General features: G+C 31.9%; 5 protein-coding genes across 5 annotated transcripts; 4 read left to right on the top strand and 1 right to left on the bottom strand.

Moving 5' to 3' along the window:
* Window positions 1-2,254: 2,254 nt before the first annotated feature.
* On the bottom strand, window positions 2,255-4,913 carry K444DRAFT_591861 (HET-domain-containing protein; the record flags this gene model as incomplete). The annotated part of the gene is made up of 4 exons (XM_024878213.1): window positions 2,255-2,587; window positions 2,642-2,960; window positions 3,129-3,589; window positions 3,632-4,913. The coding sequence occupies 3 exons, from the start codon at window positions 4,911-4,913 to the stop codon at window positions 2,712-2,714; spliced, it is 1,992 nt and encodes a 663-aa protein (XP_024735443.1). The 3' UTR covers window positions 2,255-2,587; window positions 2,642-2,711.
* Window positions 4,914-5,721: 808 nt separating this feature from the next.
* Window positions 5,722-6,479, top strand: K444DRAFT_614301 (uncharacterized protein). Its single transcript, XM_024880515.1, has one exon. The coding sequence runs from the start codon at window positions 5,774-5,776 to the stop codon at window positions 6,158-6,160; it is 387 nt and encodes a 128-aa protein (XP_024735442.1). The 5' UTR covers window positions 5,722-5,773; the 3' UTR covers window positions 6,161-6,479.
* K444DRAFT_434544 (uncharacterized protein) lies at window positions 5,961-7,347 on the top strand. The gene is made up of 3 exons (XM_024872798.1): window positions 5,961-6,341; window positions 6,389-6,967; window positions 7,007-7,347. Exons 1-3 carry the CDS (start codon window positions 6,145-6,147, stop codon window positions 7,089-7,091), a joined length of 861 nt encoding a protein of 286 aa, XP_024735441.1. The 5' UTR covers window positions 5,961-6,144; the 3' UTR covers window positions 7,092-7,347.
* On the top strand, window positions 6,928-7,773 carry K444DRAFT_434537 (uncharacterized protein). Its single transcript, XM_024872797.1, has 2 exons — window positions 6,928-7,337; window positions 7,442-7,773. The coding sequence occupies exons 1-2, from the start codon at window positions 7,069-7,071 to the stop codon at window positions 7,635-7,637; spliced, it is 465 nt and encodes a 154-aa protein (XP_024735440.1). The 5' UTR covers window positions 6,928-7,068; the 3' UTR covers window positions 7,638-7,773.
* A 136-nt stretch (window positions 7,774-7,909) lies between these two features.
* Window positions 7,910-10,446, top strand: K444DRAFT_631119 (uncharacterized protein; the record flags this gene model as incomplete). Its single annotated transcript, XM_024883310.1, has 2 exons — window positions 7,910-8,060; window positions 8,150-10,446. The coding sequence occupies 2 exons, from the start codon at window positions 7,910-7,912 to the stop codon at window positions 10,444-10,446; spliced, it is 2,448 nt and encodes an 815-aa protein (XP_024735439.1).
* Between the last annotated feature and the right edge of the window lie 15,511 nt (window positions 10,447-25,957).

Here is a 25,957-nt window from a genome sequence, read left to right as displayed (position 1 = left end):
CCTCCTCAACTTGCCAGGTGGAGCGAGCGTTCACTCCAGAGGCCATCTTGCCCCTACGCAAGCTCCGGGAGGAGTCCATGGCCACCTACGCTTTCTAGTCCGCTACGCTAGCCACCCAAAACTCTCCCCTCTTTTTAAATAGCGCGCATATAACTTAGTGTTGTGAGTGAGGGTACGGGCGTTTAAGCGACTGTTTTTAGGCATTTCACTGTCTGATTAGCAATCCCCTTCATTGTGCCTTTTCTAAAAGGAGTAAGAGCGTACCACTTTAAGATAATATTGCTAATAATCTCTTTTAGCCTCGATAAGAGCTTGAGTAAAGCTCAAATGCAATTAGATTAATAAATAGCAGTCTTGCAATACGCTTAGGAGGATAGGCAGTCCCAGCAGAAATAATAGGGGCTACTTACGGGTGAATAGTGCTAGGAGAATAGGCCATCTCACATCGGAATGTCGACCTGACCATTTCCATTTCCGTTTTTAGACCTGAGCTGCTGCTGCTGCTTTTACCTAAGCCGTAGGTGAGCATTCCTAAGCACGGCCTGAGCACACGCTAAGTAACCCCGAGCATGCATTAAAGATCCATTTTAGTATCCGGAGGTGGCTCGTTTTGGGTGCCGGGTCTAAGGTTGATAGATGTTGAATATCAGCCTCGAGGGCACAGTTTTGGATTGACAAAAAGTGTGAGAGATGGATGAAGATGACGACTTTTCAATCCTCCTACAATCGGATCTTCCGGTTTTCCGGTATTAGGTCGCAGAATATCTGCGAGTGCATCTCGGGTTAATGATCAGAATGACGCCTAGCCTTGTTTGACAGGCCTGCAGGCATTAGCTTACGTTATGTTGGATTACTTCAGCGTGGTTTAGTCGGATTGGAAGTCATGGCAAGCTCACGAGCATAGATCTATTTTTGTGGGAGGATCCTGTTCGGGATCCTTGGGAGCCCAAATAGGCTTTGCGGAACGGCTCTGCCCGCTTGTTTGAACTTCCAACCACGTTTCACTACTACTGTGGCAGTGATTTTAATTGGACCTTACTTATCCGTAGTTGTTTTGAAAGGAGGATGGTCCAGGTTAATATCCGGAGACTTGAACTACTCCTCTTCTAGATGGATCCTCACTTCATCCACAATTTCTGGGAGAGAAGGCTCTACACAGAGGGTCCATCGGTACCAATAGTTCCTAAAGCCATCATGTCTAAGGAAGTGCTATCTAGTACCAAGTTTGTTCTTGCGGCTCTGTGGATGCAGGCAGATTTGGTTCTTTCCAGAGCTTCTTGGCTTACCATGCCGTGTTCAAGGCTTCGAAATATTTAATGCATGCTAAATTCGCTTCTTATCTGAGGACCCAACTTCGATCAGGAATAGCAGAATCTCCCCAGATCCTCTTGCTGTAGACATCAACACCACGAATCTCCACGGGAACCTCCATCTCTCACCTGAATCATGCGTCAAGTCCGATATGGACCAATCGATCCTGCCCACTCTATAGCTATAACAGGAAGCACCCCTCAGCATGAGCTGTCTGCGAAAACATCAGAAACACATAACTTTTCAGTCAGAAATGAGTTGTCTTCTTGTGTATAGATGATTAAATTGTGGGATTCATTCGACTTCTCAACCTTCACATCGCGACCATGGCCTTTGAATGATGTCCACTGAGAATATTTCTTAGTAATTGTTCTTCGTACTATACGGCTTTAGAAACAATCATTCACAATGTAGGTAGCAGTGGACCCTCGTGGCTTCGGTCTACTGAAATGTACCCTTGATAAACTCCCTAGCCCAGGTGATATCGGTGCTAGCACCTCCAGTGAAGCCTTGGCCTCCAAGAGCTCCGCCTGCGGCATGAGCATGATATACGTTAGATGGTCTCGTCACTTACAACGCAGGATTTATGCCGGTTACGTGAAGCCTTTCAAGGCCAACTCTGACTCGACACGGGATTTGGTTTTCCGTGTTGTAAAGAAACTGTTATCTTGCACTCGTAGTCATCGAAGTCCCCTCTCACGTTTAATGGCAGAGCTACTAATATCAGAATGTGTGAAACTGTGCACGATTATTACCTACCACGCGTTGGTGCTCGGTCCACAAGTAGTTCCTGAAGGGTTCCTCTGCCTCTCTATGCGTGTCACAGACGGCTTGCTCTGCTATGCAATGGATTAGTTGTGAGAGCTTACAACAACTTGGTCCAGTGAGTATTGTTCAAGTCATCAACAAGGGGAACTGTTTCTTTTTTTCGCCCATGACTCTGATAAAAAAATGTTATTGATTATCTAACCATGTGAATACTATTGTTGTAAGTAGAAATTTAGTGTTCAGTAAGCAGTTGGTGTATAAGGAGAGAGAGCCTACTTCCTGCAAGGTCCTACGATTTGAAAGGCGTTCCTGACATCATGGGGACGAGTCAAGGAAAAAGCGTCTAGGAGCAAGGGAGTTCCTAGAGCAACACCCAACACCGACAAGCTAGCTCTATCTTGCCCCCCATTCATCGTTCGACATAAAAGGTAAATTCCGGAGCGGGTTGGATCGCCATCCACTAACTGCCCATCATATCTCGTACAATAGATGATTTTCGAAAAAGTCTCTAAAGAATATGTCATTTCTTGCATCATGTTCGATCTCAGATGTACTGCCATACCAGTTTTTGTCCATAAGTTAACACCCTACAAGGAACAACGAAATCCCAGACCACACGTTCAAGAACGAGATCAGACCAACTCGATATCATAATCCACCTTATCCGAATCAAGACCCTCATACGCTTCTCCTTCCATCAAGCCGTCAACATATGCATCGCCAACCAGTCGATACCTCTCTCCAGCAGGCCGAAGGATGAAGAGCCTGTCTGCACCTTCGAAAGCCGCCACCAAGTCTCCCTTTTCAGCTTGGTTCATAGCATTACAGACACGGCCGTTCTCGGTGGCGCAAAATGAACGGCCATGTAAGCTACCTCGACTCTTCAATTCATTGGATGCTTTGTACTCCTGGGGAGTTATAGCAGTGTTGGGGTGGAACGAGCCAAGGTCGATTGCCTTGCTGAGCTGGGCTGCGAGCTCTTGGATTTGAGTATCCCACTGCTTTAATTCTGGAACCAGGTCCGAGACTTCAAGGCGTAAACTGGCAACTTCTGATCTAAGGTACTTGACATGCGATCGCAAATAGGAGAAAAAAGCAAAAGACGTGCTCTCCTCGACGGAAAGTCCACATTGCATAGGCGGAGACCAAGTTGGGTCGCAAGCTATAGCGCGGGCAAGACGAGATGCATTCTGAAATGTGGTTCCGAGTTGCTGGAGCACTCTAAGGAAGCAGGTCCACCTGTGAGATACACATTGGATCCACGATAAATCTACGCGTCCGTCAAGGACTGAGTCACTAAGAAATATGACGGGAGTGGCTGTTGAAATGCGATCGACGAAGCGGCCTTTAAGAACCAGGACGGTCGAGTTGAGAAGAAATCGAGGAGGCCGTGTAAGGCCAGAAGTTCGGGGATGTGGAGTGCATACACTGAACATAATATAGGATGGAAACGGTGGAGAAGGTGGCCTGAGCTCCCACGAGGAGGGACTTGATGTGGCAGCAGTGGGATCTGAGTTCTCGGATTGACCCTCAGACCATGTTTTGCTGCCACCCCAGCGGCAAGCCCAGGCTAGTGATTCCAAAGTTGAATAGGTCAGCAGTATTCGAATAGTAGCGTCGTGAAAGACGCGCCTTATGCTAGCAGAGTAGTCTGGAGTGATACCCAGCTTCATAGTATCACAGGAGATAGCTAATAAACTGAAGACCCGATCGCGCTGGTCACAGCAATGCTGAGATTCATACCGTGCCATATTAAACAACAACTGCGTTCCAACGCAGAGGCATTCCGTCTCCTTCTGTTGTTTTCGCGTGTGCCATAGGGAGTAGATGGAGTCCTCAATTCGATGTAAGTTTTCAATTGAGTTCCCGGTATTTTCTCGCCAGAAACTGGTGAAACGAATGACTAATTTTGCGGGGATCAGTTGTAGATTGGAAAGTACGGGAATCATAGCAACGGCGTCCCAGGACAACAATGATGAACCGCGAAGCATCACCATTTCTTCGTTAAGCAGCTGTTCTTGAATAATCCACAATCGTCGTGACCATTCGCCATATGCCACTTGGAATAACAATTTCCATCCCTGTGCCACATACTTCCCTTCGTCGAAATGGCCCTCTTGGAATGCTTCTGGCAAGGTCGTCACAGGAAACTCTGCTTTTTTCAGATAAGCTTGGTACAGATTGCCGGCCTGATAAATCAGATCGTAGTCGTCGGTGAAGTGTTCGTATAGGCGATGCAACAAGTCAATCCCGCGCTTTTCCTCCTCCTCATCCGAGGCAGCAGGCCCCAAATAAGTTATCACTCGGGCTGCATTTCGATATATGTCTCCCATTAGTGCTACCTGGTGGTTCTTCTCCTCTCCTTCTTGGTCGATGCAGATCTGGTCAATCCAGAAAATCTTGCTCGTTATCTCCCCCGTCTGCCGGAGATCGCACAGGGCAGTTTGAAGATTCTTCGTAAGAGGGATGTATCCAAGTTTGTGTCCGTTTTCGTCGAGGACAATAGCGTTGGAATCTGGTTCTGGATTTCCCCACACATAGGAGAGCGCTTGATATCCGCCTTTGGAGATACTGATTTGTTGGAGAGTACATTCAATTCTCTCCTTCGTACTATGCAGTTCTAGGGTGCGTATTTTGTCCAGTCCTTCAAGTGTTTCGTAAACATATCGAAGGTGCTTTGGGGGAGGCTCAGGATTATGTGATCCTGGGTCGTCATCGACCGTTCCCACGGGTCCGGCTGTGGTGTCTTTTCCCTCGTCTGCGCCAAACAGCGATACTTCCAAGTGATCTCCAAGTTTCAAGCGGCACTGCCTCTTTGGGTTGCGACGAGGCATCGCTGTCTTGTACAGTACAGGGAGTCGATGATGAGGAAGATAGGTGTCTAAGCTGGGGATAATTGAGACAAGAGCTTATGGAACGATCGAAGAGAGATGACGGGGCGCTCAAAACTGATTAGGCTGCACAGATGAGTGAGAACTAATAGCCGCGACTGTTAAGTCCGACTATTAAGCCCAGGGAGGCTCAAGCAACCTGAGTGTCAGGCCACTGCCCAAGAGCGAAAGGTATGACACGGCAATAGCGCTATTGAGAGTTCTCTATAGCGGTCGATTGAAACTCGGTGATCTGAACGAAGAATTATTATAGTAGAGTGGAAATCGCCCATGGTGTTGTGCTATCAAGTCCGCGAGGCTGAGAGTACACGCTTATCCTGACTGTGATTCGCGATATCTTTCGTCACGCCCCCACCAGCATGATCGTTCGGGATTCGTTCCTTCCAAAAGGGCACCGAAAATCATAGATCCGGAAAGCACTGCTGTGCCCGCAAGTTGCTGGGGTCAGGATTTGCAGGCTGGAAGCTTCGATGGAAGACTCAACGCAGCATTGCAGACGAGATCAATGTAGCTTGCTTCTTTCAACGTGAGCTTTCATCGGATGGATTGAGCTAGCACGAGTAGTCTTCGGGTGAAATTTCGGTTGATAATTTGGCTCGAGAAGGGCAAACTTTGTGGTGAAGTGATATGATGATGAGGAGGAAAAAAGAGGGGCCGAAGGTCCCAAAATGGGCCCCTGCGGCGATCGCCCAGGCGCACCACCCCAAAATACCTTCGACCTCACTCCTTCCGCACAACTCTTCCTCCACAACGCAAACACCCGTAAAATCCTCTTATTCCCTCCTCCGAGAACATGCACAAACATGGAAAAAAACCTGACTCCCACCTGCAAGTGCAGCCTGGCGGGACTGCCGAACCGCTCAACCGAACAGTTGAACCTGATCGTGGCTGAGCAGCCTGTACCCCAGGCATCGGTACTCAATGACCGCGAGGCGCAGAACGACACGCACCCGATAATACCGCGTCCCCTTGCACAGTTGGGAGGCGATGCTGATGGAGGATTTGCGTCGTGGAGGAGGCGGAGTGATGAGGTGGTCAGGTACTTGAATGGGGAAGGGCCTCGAGTGAGGCAGCAGGTCAGCTTTCGTTTTTGTTTCTTGATTGTCGTTTGCTGTTCTTCTGTTCCAATTTGCGCATCATCAATTTGTCAACTGTCAATCGTTGAACGAGAGAAATGGCAGATCAAGTGAGCGTCGCTGAGAATATCGAGAGAGTCTCGACGGCAGGATTCGAGCTCGCGAAACAATTGCATCGGGCGAGCATATCGGGCGACGAAGTTCACAGCTACAAGGAGGAAATCAATTCATTCAGAAGTCAACTGCAGAGTTTGGATGTGTTGCTTGCGACAAGCTTCGACCAATCAAGCGACTTGTGAGCACTCTTTGGCATCAATTGGTTCTCATACTGACGTATGACAGGATGGATGAAGTGCTTGAGAACACATTGAAGGAAGGCCACTGCTCGCGGACTGCATCTATAAATGAAGTCTCTTTCTCACCAGCTTCGACTCCGCCGTTCTCCCCACGAATGACCTTCGAGACTGAATGTCAATCATGCTCGCCCTTTCTGACAGAAGGGGAATACCACGACATCGATTCGGACGATGAGATTGAAGATGATCTGGACTTCAATCGAGAAGACGCCACCCATCTCATCTTGGGGGACATCCAGATGTTCTCACCGACGCAAAGCCTTGCACAATCGATGCTTAAAACCAATCAGCTCGAGCTCCAGTCTCCTACCTCACCAGAAACCCAAAGCCTGGAGCCAGAATTAAGCCCCAATATTCAAATTACACACGCCAGTGTGACTGGTCTGACGAGCCGTCTTCCACTTTCACATGCGCGGAGAATCAGTGGATACTCGGACAGCAGTACCTTGCAAGGGAGTGTGCATGAAGACGAGGAGTTCCCTATGAGAAAGGATGTGAATGAAGATGTTATCCAGGTAGTTGAGATTCCTTTGATGTCGCCTGGGAGAAAGAGAGGCTCGAGTCTGTTTGGCACCATCAAGAAGGTGGTTGCGAGGAACTAGAGGGTTTGGATTGGCGTTGTTTGTACATGTGGAATGGATTTAGAAGGCTTGCGTATACCCATAGATGGCGGATTCGGGAGTTTATAGAGGTCTGGACTTTGAATCATATTCGTTGTTCAGCGTCATTCTTTTCTCTGAATTGTTGTGCGAAGTACATGTCAGACTATCAAACACGTGGTACGCGGATCAATCTGGCCCTTCCAGTCTTCCTCACCTTTTGAACTCAACTCCGCTCCTCAGTCACTCACGAACAAGTCTAACACTGTACAAACAATCAAACCGAAATTCCGTCGTACAGTATTTCTCGTTGTCGCTCGATATCGATCAAGCCTCGTAAGCACCGAGTACAAATCCCTGTCGATCCTGCACCTGATCGTTGCCGTGCCACCCGCGATTCGCTGCAATCATCACCTGCATCCCCACTAACAGCTCACCAGCTCATCGCCCTGCGAACGACTCGGGCACGACACTTTGAGGATCCTTGCGTCCACCCAGACCCTTTCCACGATACCTGAGTCCAATTCTGATACCGAAGCTTCCAAAGCTTCACTTTTCCCCCTTTCTTCACGACGACAGCATTTGCATACCGCTTACGGAATCATATGCTGGAGGGGAGCGGGCGTTGCTGGGTAACCGATAAGAGCCTTGGGCACTGTTTACTGGGCTGATAAGGTTCACCGCTTGGGCTCGACAACGACAACCGACTTTGACAGCACACGGTTGAGCGAGCTCTCGAACGTCCATTCCTCTCCACGGAGCGCATTCCTACTGCTATCGATAGCAATCTATTCATAGCGAATTTAACACAATACATTGTGCGATCGAGGGGACCGAACAAAGAATTGACCAGAGCTGCCGCTGGCAGAAGTGGGTGAGCGCCGGAGCAGAGCTCCTTCGCAGCAACAATGGCACCCCAAGACAACCTCTCGCCGCCCGGGAGCAGCACATACACCTCGAACACCATGTATGTTGGAGACGGAACGTGGGATGCGACTCGCAATGATTTCCTGCTGCCGAATCTGGTGGGCTTAAATTTCGAGACGATGAGATATAATGGTTTGACTCCCTCTCTTCTCCTTCCCTTCCAATTTGCAAAACAGTTATAGTGGAGAGGACAGAAACTGATGTACTGGTACAATGAATAGGAATGGGCAACAGATTTGCTTCCTTACCGCAATACCACCAAATAATCAAAGGCCACGGCGTCGTCGCCGTGATCACCTTCCTCTTCGTCGTGCCCGCCGCAATCCTAATAGCGAAATACTCACGCAGTCCAAACGCCATGCGACATCACGTATATCTGCAAATCCTGACCGTTGCCCTCTCAACCGTAGTCTTCACACTCGGCTGGTTCGCAGTCGGACCGGCACGAAGTCTCACGAACCCGCATCATGGGATCGGGACGTCGATTTATGTGTTGATATTAGTGCAAGCGATGGGCGGCTGGTGGAACTATAGGAGGAGAAGGAAGCATCTGCATCGTAAGCCGACGATCAAGATGGTGCTGCATTGGTGGATTGGCAGGGCGGTTGCGCTGTTGGGCATTGTGCAGGTGGCACTGGGGTTGACGCTGTATGGCAGTCCGAAGTTTACGTTTGTGCTTTATACGCTGTGGATGACGTTCCTGCTGCTGCTGTTCTTTATCCTGGCGTACAGGAGCATTGGGGATACGGGTGGCGTTCTTGTGAGGGACGGGAGTATTAGTCATGGGGGAACCGTTATTGAGGATAAGAAGACATCTGTATTTGGAGGGTTGCTTGGGCCTTTGGCTGCTGGGGCGGGTGCTGCAGCTTTATTGGGGAGGAGAAATAGAAGCAGGAGCAGAAGTCGGAGAGAAGAAGTCATTCCCAGTCGGAGAGGGAGTGGGAGTTATATTGAAGACGAGAAATATGAGGAGAGTAGGAAGAAGAAGAAGAAGAGTGGTGGCACGTTTGACACTTTGTTGAAGGGAGCGGCGGTTCTTGGCGCTGCTGGATTGGCGAAGAGCTGGTGGGATAAGAGGCAGAGACGCAAGGATGAGGAGGATTACGATTCCGTGGATCCGGATACGCCTTCAAGACGACATCGGCGACATGATAGCGTCAGCGAAGAGAGTGTTGAAGTCCACAGGATGGAGGAGGGGAGAAGAGGAGATCGTCCTATTTTACCAGGACCAGGAAATCCAGCTTTGGCAGCAGCAGCTATCAGCGCCGCGGAACCTCGATCGAAGAGACCAAGAACACCTCGACCTCGTCGAACGGAAAGTTTCGATTCCGCAGATTCCTCGTACGATTCAACAATGTCTCCTTCTCGACGTCCTCGGTCTTCACATGGACTTGAAAAGGGTGTATTAGCAGGCCTTGGTCTCGGCTGGTTCGCAAAGAAGATGAAAGACAGAAGAGACAAGAAGGAGCTCGACCGCTTAGACAGAGAAGAATCCGAGAAGGTCGAACGAGAACGATTGGCTCGAGAAGGAGGAACCCCTTCTCGACTTACCGGGGATGGATATCCCTCCACCCCTCGTCGAAAACTACGACGGCCTGCACCCTCAGGAGTGTCTTCAGACATGAGTTCCGTAATCGACGATCCACATGGTATCCGACCAGGAGGCATTCCTCCCATCCCAGTGGCAATGGCAGCAGGTGGCCTCGCAGGAGCAGCAGCATCACAAATGCGTTCCTCGAGACATACCGTTACGGAACCCGTTTCCATGCCTCCCGCGCCGCCGGATCCCCATGGTATCCTCCATCCAGAAGAATCCGGCAGTGAAGCCTACAACTCAGCTGGTGGACACGTTCATAGACGACACTCTTCTCGTCGACGAAGAGAAGGCGAAGAAGCAGCCGCGGCGGCAGTAGCGGGAGCCGCCGCCCTCGCTGCCGAAGAAGAAGTCCGCCGACGACGCTCGCGCTCTCGTGGCGGCGATCCCAGGGCGGATATGAACAGTCCTCCCGTATCCGTGAAAGTCAAAGTCCACGACGATGCAAACAGACACGTCACGTTACGGCGACTTACAGAACAAGAAGCAGCAGCTGAAAGAGAAGCGAGAAAAAGTGAACACAGGAGACGAAGAGCGGATTCGGTGTCGAGCTTGAGTGGAACTGATACTGCGACCAGTAGGAGGAGATACAGGAGAGATCAAAGGGAAGCAGAGATGAGGGCTGAGAGTTCTGCTCCTCCACCTCCGCCACCGGCTATGGCTCCGCTCAATCCACCTAATCCGGCGTTCGCAGGAGGGAGAAGGCCAAAGGATAGCGCGTATTATTCTGGTCGACCTGGCGAAGCAAGTGGTAGTGGCGGAGTTGGTCCAGCGCATGGAAGTGGAGTCGGCAGTCCTGAGAGCCATGGAACATGGAGCGCGATGAGTCCGACTGGGAGTGAAACAGTAGATGAGCGACGGAGGCGAAGGAGAGCGGAGCGGAATCGTCCAAATCAGCCTTCAGGGACGGTAGATTTCTCTTGATGCGTTTCGTGATTCCAGCGGGAAAGATGGAGTTCGGGTATTGTAAAATAGTTCAGCTGGCAGTCTGCCTTCTTCATCTCTTTTGGACATGGTTTCGAAGTTGGGCCTGCGAACAGCGGGAAAAGCCAAGACGATGATTGGATGTCTATAATAATGAATTGATGCATACACTTTAATCCTTTCCCTTTCTTGATTGGTGAGTCTGTGGATTGAGTTACTTTTGGAGGAGAAATAGTGGTTTGTTAATGGGAGAGCTCAGCTTTCCGCAAGGCTGCCCCACACTTCTGCAGCCGTTGCCAGTGCTAACGTGCATCCCTGCGTGCCGAGACGACTTTATAGTTTAGAGGCATTAAATATTTTCTACAAAAATATATAAAGCTATAGTTAGTATACTATTATTCTTTAGTCATTTCTCTATCAGGACTTAGTTGTAGCAAAAGAAATACTATAGTTTTGGTTGTGCTGTCAATCACACTATTAGTGGCGTCAAGATCCGTTTTATTAATTCCCCCTTGTTCAATCATGAATATTGGTCTATTATTGAATTTCGGAGCTATAATACGAAACTTCTATTAAGGAAAAATAATGCCTTCAGGCTTTGAAAATACAAAGTACAAAAAAAACTATACGCCGAGTTTATCCGGATCAAAGGGTGGATATGCAAAGTGCCACCCTCCTAATCAGGATTTAGCTGTGATGGGCACACGTGATAACGCATGGACAGGTATCAGATGTCGTGGATCTAGTTTCCTATTTTAGGTAAAGCTTGCGATCGGAATCGTACGGATCGCATGGGATCGTATTTCCTAGTTAAGTAAAGTGCTTTGCAGGCTTGGCTAAGTACTAGGGAATATATAGGGAGACGCTCCTAGCTTTGGAAAGGGGCATTAATTAGTCTTTTGTTAGAATTAATTCTTGGAATTAGTTATACTTGTAAGCGTTACTCCGTAGCTTACTTACCTTGACTACTTGTATATTACCCTACTATTACGTACCTCATATTCTAATTAATCTAACCTTCGGGGAGCAGTTCGTTACAAGGTAGTCAAGCTATTAATAGACAAAATATTAATAACTAGAGCATTAACCAGGAGAAGCGCCTCTACTACCGCTAGGGCAATCCAACCGGGTACCCAGGGAAGCACCCAGTCAAGTACTCTTCGTACTGCCTAATTAGGAAAAGGAAGTAGAACTCAGATGCCCCCAGAACTAGCAGATAGAATAATAATAACAGAGAAATTAGTAGCGGCTTACTATTATATTACTAAGTTAGAAATAGAGATATAATAGAGAGAAGATCTAGAGAAGCTAGAAGCTTAGATCCGTTATCTTAAAGATATTTAGATACCTGGTATAGAATCTGTTATATCCCTGGCGGTATTCTTGGTTTAGAGAACTCCAAAAACCCGAGAACTGCCTATTTACTAGGGAAAGAATATTAAAGAAGCCCAGGACTTCTTTTATTAGGCAGAGTTAAAATAGTATAAAAATAGCAGGATTACCTGGGCTACTAATATAGTAAAGATTATATTATATTTCCTATTTTAAGAATATAGCCAGGAATATCTAGAAATATAGGAAGTAATTAGTAGGTATTAATATTATAGATTAGGAAATCTTTATTAAATTTATAAAGAATTTTATTTTAGATCCGGAAAACTATAATAATAATATCTTTATTAAGTTTAAAGATACTAAATAATAGCCAGACTAAAGTATTTAAAGCTTTATATTTTATTTAAATAGCCTATTAGATAACTTAGGATATACGGGTTTATTATAAGAATAAAATAACTTATTTAGTAGCTTAAAATAGAAAATCCGAAATAAAATTAATTATTAAGGAAATACTTTATAAGAGAAAGAAAAGCTTATCTTTATTATTATAAGAATTAAGAATAATTTAAACCTATTTATTTAATAGAAATATAATAATAAGCTAATAAAATAGTAAAAAAAAGAAAATAAGAAAAAAGAAAAAAGAAATAATAAAGAGAAATAAAAAAGAAGTATATTCTTATTATAAGATTTATAAAACTAGAATAATAAAAATATAATAATAGGATCTAATATAATACTTATATTAGGATCTATAAAATCGGATATAATTTGCTTTATTTACTAGAAAAAGAGTTATTATATTATTATTTGCCCTAATTAAGGGAAACTAACTTATTATAACTATAATAAGTCTAGTTATAAATTATATAAATATTTAGAATTAAAGAAGCCGGGAAATAAATATATTCGATAATAATTATACTTATTTATATTATAGAAAATAAAGTTCCTAAAATAAGAATAATAATTAAAATTATTATTAAAATAAGAAAAAATAAGTAAAGAATTAGAATATTAATAAACTCGGATATAGAGGCTAATTATATAAAGAGGAAATTAGCTTTAAATATAAGTATTTTATTAATATTAAGAATAATTCCTTTATTTTTACTAGAAAAAAGAAGAATCTATTTATATAGAAATTATATTCTTGAGGTTATTATTAAAAATATACTAGGGAACTAAAAAAAGACTAATATATACTTTATATTATATAATTTCAATCTAAATTATATTAATATAATACTTGAATTCTTATAGCTTTACTAGATTAATTCTCTAATTTCTTTTAGAAAAGTAATATAGAAATACCAGATTTAATTATAAAAGATTAAAGTTCTAAATACTAGGAAGTTTACTAAAATAATAAAATATAAAATATATGTTTTTCTATTAATTACTTATTTTATAATAGATAATTAAAAAATTACTATTATTATTACTAATAGAATAGTTATATTTCTTAAGAAATATTAGAATTTTTTCTAAATTTTTTCTATAAAGGCTATAAATATATTATTTAACTACTATATAATAAAGTATTATATAGATCTAGAACTAGAGTTCTAACTATTATATAGTTCTATATATATTTTATTAGAAAGAAAGCTTAAAGTTCTTTAGGAATATCTTAATATTAGTCTAGAAAAGAAATAGATCTATTATTTTACTAGCCTAGCTAGTATTTTAATTATATTTATTCTAAAAAAAGAAGGCAACCTATATTTATATATTAATTACTAGAATCTAAATAAAATTATTATTAAGACCTAAATACTATTACTACTTATTAATAAAACTATAAATAAGCTTTATAAAGCAAAAATATATATAAAGCTAGACTTAAAAAATACTTACTATTAGTTATAAATATAGAAAAATAATAAATAAAAAATAGTATTTTAAATATATTATAAATATTTTAAGTATTATATTATATTTTTTTAAATTATCTAATACTCTAGTAATATTTCAGATATATATTAACTATATACTAATAGGCCTTATAAATATTATTTATATAGTCTATCTAAATAATATTTTAATTTATTTAGAGAATCCAGAATAATATATAGTAGTAGTCTAATATATACTTAAATAGTTATAATAATACTAGTTTTTTATAAACTTAGTAAAATACGAGTTTAATATAGAAAGAATAAAGTTCCTAGAGTTTATAATTAGCCTAAATAATATAGAAATAAAAGCTAGTAGAATTATAGTTATTAGAAAATAGCCGGCCCCAAAAAATAATATCTAAGAAATCTAAGTATTTCTAGATTTTACTAATTTCTACTAGAAGTTTATTTATAAATATTTTAGAATAATAAAAGAATTAACTAATTTATTAAAAACTAATAGAAACCTATAATATTATTTTAGCTAAATAAATAAGGCAAATAAGGCTTTTAAGAAGCTATAAATTATATTTATGTGATGTGTGCAGGGTCGCACGTGACTTAAGGGCATGTGACGAACCTCGGATATTGCGGGTGTCAATCAGGGAGTTCGGCAGCCCTTCGATATCCCAACCAACCACTGTTTATATCATATGCATTAGGCTTATAAATCACTAATTATATATATGCCATCGGGGCCTCCTATTTAGAGGGGGCTTCCCTGGACCTTACAGGAGGGACAGAGATTAGTTCTATACTGAATTTAATACTGTGGTTTCACAATACACTAATTCATTCTATTGTCTTATTGCCTACCAACAAACACCTCACAATTTATAATAATACTAATTTTTTATTATTTTAATCTAGCCTTAAAAATTTATATAAAAATAAATATTTTAGGATTTATAATTATAGATATAATTTCCTAGTTCTTTAATAAAAGGGCAAAAGCTAGATAATATCCTATTATCTTCTATTTAAAGAAAATAACTATAATTAAGAATAAGTATAAAATATATAATTTTAAGCTTTTAGTTATTATTCTAGTATTTTATATTTAGTAGTATTATCTAGTATATATCTAATATATTATTATTATTATTAAAATAAATTATAATAACTTGAAATATTTTATAACTAAGAGAAAACTAAATAGTTAATAAATAAAATAAATAAAGAAGCTAGCTATTTTTAACTTTATTTTAGAATACTAGTCGGGATATAGTAATCTTACTAATAGGCTATTAAAAAGGCCAGACTTTATAATAGATATAAATAAAAATACTTTATTATTTATATTTTATAATAAGTTATAAAATATAAAATAAAGAGCCCTATAAATAATAGTAATAAAATATTATACTATTTCTATAATATTATAATTTAAGGCCTAGAAAAAAGAAAATAAATATTTTTTAATTAGTAAAATACTAAGGAATTTCGAAAAAGAAGTCTATTTTAGTAATAAAATAGTACTAGAAATACTATTACTTGAGCCTATTATTAGTATAATTAGTTATAAATAGTATATATTACGGATTCTAGCTATATAGGTAGCTAGGTTCGAAATAATATATAAGAAAAGCAAAGAAATATTACTTAAACTACTATTATAGTATTAAAGGCTTAATTTATTAATATAATACTAGTAATATAAATAGTTTTTAAAGAGAACTTTTACTAGAACTATTAAGACTTAAGAACTTAATATATCTAGATTATTAAAATATTAGAGTATTATTTATATATTAAATAAGCCGGCTTTTAAAAAAGAATTATTATAAGCTAACTATAATAATTTTATAAATAGATATTTTAATACTAGTAAAATACTAGAAATTTATTAAAGAAAATACTTCTAGTAAAATATAAAAAAGAATATAAAAAACTATATTAGAACTTGTCTTATATATTAATAGACTAAAATAAAGAGATATTTATTATATAATATACTTAGTTTATTTCTTCTTTTCTCTAAGCTATAATAAGAAATTACTATAGACTTTATTATAGAACTATTCTTTTCTAGATTTTATAATAAGATATATAATTCTATACTTATTATTATTAATAAATATATAAAAATAGTATAATATATTCTAATTATTAAGGAAATCTCGGTTCTTAAATTAGTAAAGCTATTTATATATTATATTATTAAAGACTTTAATATATTTATAGATATAACTATTAGTATAGCTATTTCTTTAGAAGTTATATATATAAATACGGGATATAAGATATAAGTAATAGAATATAGATAATAGAATATAAAATACGAGATATAGTTATATAACTTTATATTTTATTAGTAACTTAACTAGTAAACTAGATTCCTTTAGGCTTAGCAAATTTAGGAATTATATATTAATACTATAATACTATAATTCTTACTTCTAAATAATAACTTTACTAATCTTATATAAATAGTACTTCTATACCTATATAATAGTATTATATATTACTAGTAAACTAATACTAATTAGTTTATATTTAGATTAGAATAAGACCTATTTAGTACTTATAAATTAGAAAGAATTAAGTTATACTTGCCTAAGATTTGGTTTCTTAGAAATAAAGCCATTATTCTAGTTAAAAAGGAAATAATTATTAATTTTATTATTTATAATTCAGTTATATAGTATAAGAGAGAAACTATAATAAGATAAAAACCCATATAAAGTATACTAAAGTATAAAACATAACTTAATAGTAAAATAATAAATTAAAAGCATAAATAATAAAGTATAAATAATATATAGTATATAAAAACTTAATTAATTAAATACTTATAAAGAATTATTCTCTAAATCTATAGAAAAACTAGCTTTTTTATATAATTTCTATAAGTTATATATAAAAGGCTATGGCCTTTATTATATAACCTAAACCTTAAAACTACTAAAATAATATGATTTTTAATAAATATAGCCTGCTATATTATATCTAATTTCTTATTTATTTATACTTGTCTCCTAAATACTAAAAATAATAGAAAAATCCTATTTAGAGTCCGAAATAATAAAATATTCAGGATCTTTCTTTATTAGTTAATCTAATTTCTTCTTTATATATCTAAAATAAGATTTATTATTCTTAAATAGTCTTATTTTATATTCCTGAACTTGCTTAAAGGTAATCCGAACTTGCTTAGCTATATTCTTATACTAAATCCGATATAGTTCTCTATATTAATTAGTATCTGCCTTTAACTATTACTTAATTTCTGCCTTTATTATAGGGTATTAAAAAGGCTTATTATAGCAAATTATATTATAAATCATACTAATATACTCTAAATAAATAGCTTCTTTAAATTTCGTATTATCTATAGTATTCTTGAATTAATCTTTAATAAGAGGGGAAAGCTCTAGATAAGAGGATTTAATAACCTTATAAGAGACTCTATTTTCGTATATTTTATTTTTAATAGTAACTAGACTTATAAGAACTATAGTAAAAGACTTATTAAGTAATAAATTATTATTAAGCTATTTTTTAACTTATATATTATTCGAGAATTAATACTTTCCTATAATTTCAGACTTATAAATTACCTAGCTAAAAGTATTTATTTATCTAGTTAAATAGATTATACTTGAAGTTTTTTCTTTTATTATCTTTAGTAAATACTTACTTATTTCCTTAATTACTTCTGGCTCAAATTTATTAAAAATAGAAAAGTAATTAATATTTTTAAAGAACTTCTTATTAAAGATAGTAGCCTTCTTATAGTTTATAAGAAAAATATAGCTAATATTTTAATACTTTTTATTAAGGTAAAATTCGCTACTTAAAGCTTTAGTAATAGCCAGATTTTTAATATTACCTTTATACTAATTATAATTAATGTTTCCAGAAATAAAATATTAGACTAGCTAAAAGTAAATAACTAGGTAAATAGGATACTTGCTTAATACCTTATGAAATCCGAGCTATATTAATAGATCTATTATTAAAAGTTAAGAGGCTAAGGTAAAATAGCTATTATTAAAATCTTTATATATTAATATATTATTTTTTCGGAAATAGAATTATAATATCTTTATTTTTTTTATTAAGAACTCTTAAATATTAAGCTTCTTAATTTATTTTAAGTAATTCTTTTTATAAATATAATTATTTATACTTAAATTAGTAGTACTAAACTTAGGAATAGGAACTATAGTATTAAATTAGAGCTATAAATTAGGGCGAAATTAATTAGAAATATAGTACTTATATTTATATTTCTTAATTTCCTAATTCTTAAAAAAGAAATCTCGTGTTTTTTTATTTATTTAAATAACGGAAATATATTTCTTGTTTTTAGTAACTTTATAGATCTTAGTAATTATCTTTAGAGTATTCTTAATCTCTTATATATTAATAGAGAGAATATTAGTAAGTTACTAAGTATATATTATATAGAGAGCTTTAAGAAATCTATTATTAATCTTATAATATTCTTATTTAAAAATAGGTCTTATAATATTACTATATATTTTCTTAAAAATATACTTATCTTACTAAGTAAGTATTAATTTCTATTTAGCTAATATCTTATAGATATACTAAATGCCTTTATTAAGTTCTCTGAACTTAATATTCCTAGTCTTTTATTTCTTAGTTCTAGGTATAATTAAGAAAATCTTTTTAGATAATATCTTTTTCTTTAATATAAAGGGCTTCTTCTTATTTTCTGCTATTTTACTAATTTTATATTTAGTCTAGTACTTAGATCTCTGCTATTTATTAGGAATCTTAGGCTTAGCTTACTTTTTATTCTTACTAGGTTCTTTTTATTTAATTATACTAGTTCTACTAGCTTTACTAATAGTTTTCTTACTAGGCTCTGCCAAATTAGCTTTATTTTTCTTAGCTAGATCCGGTTAAGTTAAAGCTAAAATTATAATAGGGGCCTATTTTTTAGGCTTATCTTGGAAAGCAGGAAAAGGCTTATTATTATAAATTTCCTTAATTAGAATTCCGGAAATATTAAAGCTATATTATCTAGCTTTAAGGTTATTAGCTAATAGTAGCTTAAATTCTAATTCTCTATATTCCGAAATAGCTTTAGTATACTTAAGTACCTTAGTAATATCTGATTTAGTAAATATACTAGTATTCTAATACTTCTTATTCTTAATATATTCTAAAATAGCTTTATTAATTAACTAAATAGCTTTATATATTAAAGCTTTTATCTTAAAAAGAAAATATAACTTTTTATAAATATTCTTACTAAGATTATTATAGATATTATTAATATATTAGCTAAAAGCTTTATTATATAGTATAATTCTATTCTGACCCTTAGTATTAAGACTATTTATTATAGTCTTAATCTTATTAAGTTTCTCTTATTTATTTTTAGAAATGCCTTTAATAATATTCTCGAATTCCCTATTATTAGCTTAGTAATTCTTTAGCTTTTCTTTAGTTAATCTTAGTCTAGTTCTGTCTTTAATAAAGATTTTCTATTTTAAGAGCTTATTATATATATTATTTAGCTTATCTAGGATATTTATATTAAATTTAGTAATTATAGCTATTTTTTCTAGTATTAGTAAGTTTTCTATAATTACCTAAGCTTCTTTAATATTCTAAACTTTAATACTATTAATCTATAGGCTTTTAATAATACTATGGCTTATAAGAACTAGCTATTATATTTTACTAATTTGAGAAATCTATTTTTTAGCTATTTTATTATTTTTAATAAATTATAAAAATATTATTAGTATAATAGTTATAGGTTATAGAATTAAAGGTTCTTAAGATTATAAGGATTTCTTTTAAGTATATTCTAAAATAAAGAGTAAATTAAAATAGTCTTGAATTATATAAATATATTATATATATTTGAGTTTTTTTTTTCTAGTAAGAAAATAAAGCTAAAATAGTAATATATATAATAGGGAAAGTAGATATAATAATTAGGTATATTTAAGATAATATAATTATAAATTAGAAATAATTATAGAAAATAAAAATATAAAGTTAGGCTTTTATTATAGAAAAGAATATAAATATATATACCTAAGAAAATATAATTAAGGAAATAATTAAGGTAAGTTAAACTAAATAGTAATAATAGGGAAATAAGAAAGTAATATAATAGAAATATAAATATAATAATAATATCTAAAGTATTAGAATATAAAAGGAAATAATAAAATTTTTATAATATAAGTATATCCTAATTTCTTATTTATTTAGAAATATTCCTATTAACTCAAAAAATAATATAAATAAAGAGAAATAATATAGGAAATATATAAAAGATAAGATATATAAATATACTAAAGATATTAGGGAAAATATAAAATAAGTATTAATAAAAAAGAAGTTAGAATAATAGAATTAAGAAATAATTTAGAATAAGGTATTACTTTTTCTGAAACTAATTTATATCTTTTCTAAAAGCTAATTATATTTATTTAGTACTTATTAGAGTTAACTTTAAATAGTATAAAACTATTCAGTTATTTAGGACTTTAAAGTAATATTTATATTAATAAAGATAATACTAAAAATATTAGAGTATATAGAAAAAAGAATTATAAGATAATATAAATAGGGTTTATAGTATTATTATTAAGTTTGAAATAGTTAATATTAAAGTTAATATAGAATATAAAAAAATTAGGTATTTTAAATTAGTATTAAGAATATAGAAATTATTTAGATAATATTTAATAATAAGAAATAAATTAATAATAAGAATTAGTAAATTATACTAGCTTTTTAAAGAAATAATTAGTTCTTAGTAATAAATGGTATCTTAATTAGGGAATAGGTTCTATATAAGAGAAGTTTTCTTTATATAGAAATAGGAATATATAATATACTAACTAAGCCTTAGTATAAGTTTTGAGAATAGTTATAGTTATATTAAAGAAAAAATAGGTTTTCTAATATAAGATAGGCTTTAAATAAGTAAATCTAGTTTATCTAATATTTAATAAATTCCCAGAATTATATATTATTAAGTACTTTCGGAAATAACTATTAGGTTTAATAAGGTTTCCCTTTTCTCTTATAGGGCTTCTAGTTTAGCTATTTTATTTATATATAACTTCTAATTAGGAAGTTTATTTACGTATTATAAGGAAACTTATAATAGTAATTTAAGTTAAAGTCGAGATTTATAAATATTATAGTTAAGCTTTAAACTAGTATAAGCTATAAGAATAGCTAGTTAAAAAAGTAAATAAAGCCTTTAAAAGGTTTCTAGTTTAGTAAAATATATATAAAAGACTTCCTTTTTTTTTTCTTTCCCTAATTCCAAACCTAGTTACTATTTATTACTATAATTCAGAGTTAAGAATTTATAAGGTAATCTCTTAATTCCTTATTTATTTTTATACTAAAAGAAATCCTTTATATTTAATTCCCAAGATCTAATAATAGAATTTCATATATTAAGAATACTATTTAGTAATAATAATTAGATAATAGTAAGAAATAAGTAATAGTAAAGCTTATCTAATTTCTAGAATAATAGTCTAATAATAATATTTTCTAAAGATTATAAATATTAGTTAGAAAAAAAAATAAAAGATATATAAAGAATTAAATATAATAAGCTTTATTTCAGGTTAAGAAAAGCTCCTATTATTAAATACTCTTTTCTAATTCTTTATAAAGAAAATATATTTTACTTTCTCTATTTCTAGTAATTCTAGAATATATATAATAATACTAGTAGCTTTCTTAATTTCCTAAATACTATTTTACTTATAGTATTCTATAACTACTTTTCTTTTTAGTTCTATATTTATTTTAAAACGTTTATTTATAAGTATATACTTATTATTAATTTTATTTTTAGGAAAATACCAGAATTTATTTCTTTTAATAAATTACTTAAGTTAATTCCTAGTATATATTTTTTTAGAATATAGTATTATTAAGTTTTTCTAGTATATAGTATCTTTTTAGTTAATTCATATATCTTATTTTATATAGGCCAAGCTAGTAATATAATAGCTTTATATTTCTTAACTTATCTTAATTTATTAATTTAATATTATATATAAGAACTAGATTCTTTTCGGAAATAAGCTTTAAATAAATCTAATAAGTAATATTAAATTATTCTTTTTTTCTTAATATCTTCTATTTTTCTTTATTTTAGCTTCTTTAATATCTTTATCTCTTATTTATATTTGTTTTATATATATTTCTAGAAATATTTCTTTATTATAGACTTTATTCTATTTAAATATTCTTTAAGTTAGAAAGTATATTTCTATAAATAATATTATTTTTTTATTATAGATTATATAAAAGAAAGTAAATCTAATTAGTTTATATATAGTTACTTAATTAGTAAATAGAATATATAGTAATAATTTACCTAAGGCTTCTTTTTACTTATTATAAATATAATAAGTACTTAAATAATTAGTTAATATTCTTTTTTAATTATATTATTTCTCTTGAAATTATAGGCCAAAATAATAATTCTATTAATTCCTAGCTTATTAAGTTCCTAAATTACTATTTCTTTGAATTCCGATTTACTATTTACCTTAAGCTACCTAAATAAATTATATTTATAAATAATTTCTTCCTAAATAAATTTAGTAACCTTTTTACTAGTTAGGTTTTTTAAAGATCTAGCTTTAACCTATTCTAAGAAATTATCTCTAGTAATAACTAATAAGTTATATTCTTTATATTCTAGTAATTTAACTATATTAATCTTAAGGTAATAGAAAAGAAATATAGCTTTTATTAAATATAAAGCTTTTTCTTATTTTCTTTTATTCTTATACTAATAGATCTTATAAGTATTAATATACTTCTATATATAGTTATAGTAATTTTCCTAGTAATAATAGCTAGCTACTAAGTAAAAAATGCTTTTTTTTCTAGTATATCTAATCTTATTATATAATTCTTTAATAATAATTTTTCTTTACTTTTAATTATTAATAATAAGTTAAGGTAAGTATATTTTAGATATAATTTTCTAGAGTAATTAATCTCTTATATTATAATTTAAAGCTTTTTTACTTAACTTTTAAAACTTGATTCTAGATATTTTTTCTAGTCTAGAAAATATTATAAAGTATTATATAATATTCTAGTATTATTTAGAATAGCTATTATTTAAGGGATCTAATAAAATAGTTGGATTATTAAATAAAATATAAGAGTTAGTATTATTATTTACTATTTTACTAGAGGTTATATATAAAAGGCTATAGTTTTTATTATATAACTTCCGGATTTTATTATTTTTTAATATTACTAATTTGTTTCTAGATATAGTAAGGCTTTAATTATTAATCTCTAGTAACTAGATACTATTATTTAAATATCTAATAAAGATTTTAGAAATCTAATTTCTTAAAATAATATTATATAACTAAACTAGAACTATTTTCTTTATTTAAATTTTCTGCTTAATAAGTACTATTCTAATAGTATTAAGCTCTATTACTAACTATTTATTAATATTCTTATTATCTTTAGTATTACTTTCTTACTATAAATATCTTAATAATTTATTAGTAATAGTATATTTAGTTCTCTTAATATACTTGATTTTAAAGTTAAATAACTAAATTTATACTAGCTAATAAGTAACTAGAGTTCTAGGAAAATTCATAGCTATTTTACTTAGCTATATAATAAGTATATTAGTATTTAGTTTAAGAATAAAGTAAATTTTATATAGCCAGAATTATATTTTCTATAAATACTTTATTAGCTTTTAGTATTTTTATTCCTGAGTCTAGTATTACTAATCTAGATATTAATAGCTATATTTATAAGAAGAATTACCTAAAATAAATTAAGAAGCTTAATATTTAAGAGCTCTTAATAAAAGAAATAGAGATACTATAGTTCTATTTCCGAAAAAATAATATATTAATATATAGAGATCTTAGTAATAGCTACTTTATTTTAGCCTCTTAATTTTTAATAGCAAATCTATTAATATGGCTCGGATTTTATAAGATATTAAGTAAATATCTTATTTATCTAGTTATTTATTCTTAGTTAGCCTAATACTTTATTTCTAGAAATATTAATTATAATTAGTATAAAGGTAATACTAAAGATCTAGCTATTACTAAAGCTTTAAATAGCGAATTCTATCTTAGTAAAAAGTATTAGAATATTAGCTATATTTTCCTTATAAATTATAAAAAAGCTATTACTTTTAGTAAGAAGTTCTTTAAAAATATTAATTACTTCTTTATTTCTAATAAATTTAAGCCAGAAGTAACTAAGGAAATAGGCAAGTATTTACTAAAGATAATAAGAGAAAAGACTTTAACTATAATCTATTTAATTAGATAAATAAATATCTTTAGCTAGGTAATTTATAAGTCTAAAATTATAAGAAAGTATTAATTCTCGAATAATATATAAGTTAAAGAATAGCTTAATAATAATTTATTACTTAATAGGCCTTTTATTATAGTTCCTATAAGTCTAGTTATTATTAAGAATAGAATATATAAAAATGAAATCTCTTATAAAATTATTAAAGCCTTTTATTTAGAGCTTTTTTTTCTTATTAAAGATTAATTTAAGAATACTATAAATAATACGAAATTTAAAGAAGCTATTTATTTAAAGTATATTAGTATAATTTATAATATAATTTACTATAATAAGCTTCCTTAATATCCTATAATAAAGGCAGAAATTAAGTAATAGTTAAAGGTAAATACTAATTAATATAGAGAACTATATTAGATTTAGTATAAAAATATAGCTAAATGAGTTCGGATTACTTTTAAATAAATTCGGGAATATAAAATAAGATTATTTAAGAATAATAAGTCTTATTTTAAATATATAAAGAAGAAGTTAGATTAACTAATAAAGGAAAATCCTGAATATTTTAATATTTTAGATTCTAAATAGGATTTTTTTAATATTTTTAATATTTAGGAAATAAGTATAAATAAATAAGGAATTAAATATAATATAATAGGCTATATTTATTAAAAATTATATTATTTTAGTGGTTTTAAGGTTTAGGTTATATAATAAAGGCTATGGCCTTTTATATATAACTTATAAAAATTATATAAGAAAGCTAGTTTTTCTATAAACTTAGAGAATAATTCTTTATAAGTATTTAATTAATTAAGCTTTTATATATTATATATTATTTATACTTTATTATTTATGTTTTTGATTTATTATTTTATTATTAAGTTATATTTTATATTCTAGTATACTTTATATAAGTTTTTGTTTTATTATAGTTTTCTTTCTATAATATTTGTATTAAATTCAGTAATTATAGCTATCTTTTCTAGTATTAGTAGGCCTTTTATAATTACCTAAGCTTCTTTAATATTCTAAACTTTAATACTATTAACCTATAGGCTTTTAATAATATTATAGCTTATAAGAACTAGCTATTATATTTTACTAATTTAAGAAATCTATTTTTTGGTCATTTTATTATTCTTAATAAATTATAAAGATATTATTAATATAATAATTATAGGTTATAGAATTAAAGATTCTCGAAATTATAAGAATTTCTTTTAAATATATTTTAAAACAAAAAGTAAATTAGAATAGTCTTAAATTATATAAATATATTATATATATTCGAGTTTTTCTTTTTTCTTAATAAGAAAATAAAGCTAAAATAATAATATATATAATAGGGAAAGTAAATATAATAATTAGATATATTTAAGATAATATAATTATAAATTAGGAATAATTATAAAAAGTAAAATATAAAGTTAGGCTTCTATTATAAAAAAGAATATAAATATATATACCTAAGAAAATATAATTAAGGAAATAATTAAGGCAAGTTAAACTAAATAATAATAATAGAGAAATAAGAAAATAATATAATAGAAATATAAATATAATAGTAATATTTAAAGTATTAGAATATAAAAGAAAATAATAAAAATTTTATAATATAGGTATATCCCGACTTTTTATTTATTTAGAAATATTTCTATTAATTCAAAAAATAATATAAAAGAAAAAAAATAATATAGGAAATATATAAAAGATAAAATATATAAATATACTAAAGATATTAGAGAAAATATAAAGTAAGTATTAATAAAAAAGAAATTAGAATAATAGAATTAAAAAATAATTTAAAATAAGATATTACTTTTTCTAAAACTAATTTATATCTTTTCCGAAAACTAATTATATTTATTTAGTACTTATTAAAATCAAATTTAAATAATATAAAACTATTTAGTTATTTAGAACTTTAAAGTAATATTTATATTAATAAAGGTAATACTAAAGATATTAGAATATATAAA

This window comes from Hyaloscypha bicolor (assembly GCF_002865645.1).
Source record: "Hyaloscypha bicolor E unplaced genomic scaffold K444scaffold_92, whole genome shotgun sequence".
Taxonomy (NCBI): Eukaryota; Fungi; Ascomycota; class Leotiomycetes; order Helotiales; family Hyaloscyphaceae; genus Hyaloscypha; species Hyaloscypha bicolor.
The sequence above is the reverse complement of the archived record's forward strand: the minus strand, read 5'-3'. Positions and strand labels throughout refer to the sequence as shown.

Bases quoted from the DNA above. Each gene is read 5' to 3' on its own strand.
- K444DRAFT_614301 (XM_024880515.1), top strand. From the start codon at position 5,774: ATGGAAAAAAACCTGACTCCCACCTGCAAGTGCAGCCTGGCGGGACTG.
- K444DRAFT_434544 (XM_024872798.1), top strand. From the start codon at position 6,145: ATGGCAGATCAAGTGAGCGTCGCTGAGAATATCGAGAGAGTCTCGACG. The intron at 6,342-6,388 runs GTGAGCACTCTT...GACGTATGACAG, and splicing joins TTCGACCAATCAAGCGACTT to GATGGATGAAGTGCTTGAGA. The intron at 6,968-7,006 runs GTTTGGCACCAT...GAGGAACTAGAG, and splicing joins AGAAAGAGAGGCTCGAGTCT to GGTTTGGATTGGCGTTGTTT.
- K444DRAFT_434537 (XM_024872797.1), top strand. From the start codon at position 7,069: ATGGCGGATTCGGGAGTTTATAGAGGTCTGGACTTTGAATCATATTCG. The intron at 7,338-7,441 runs GTAAGCACCGAG...ACAGCTCACCAG, and splicing joins CTCGATATCGATCAAGCCTC to CTCATCGCCCTGCGAACGAC.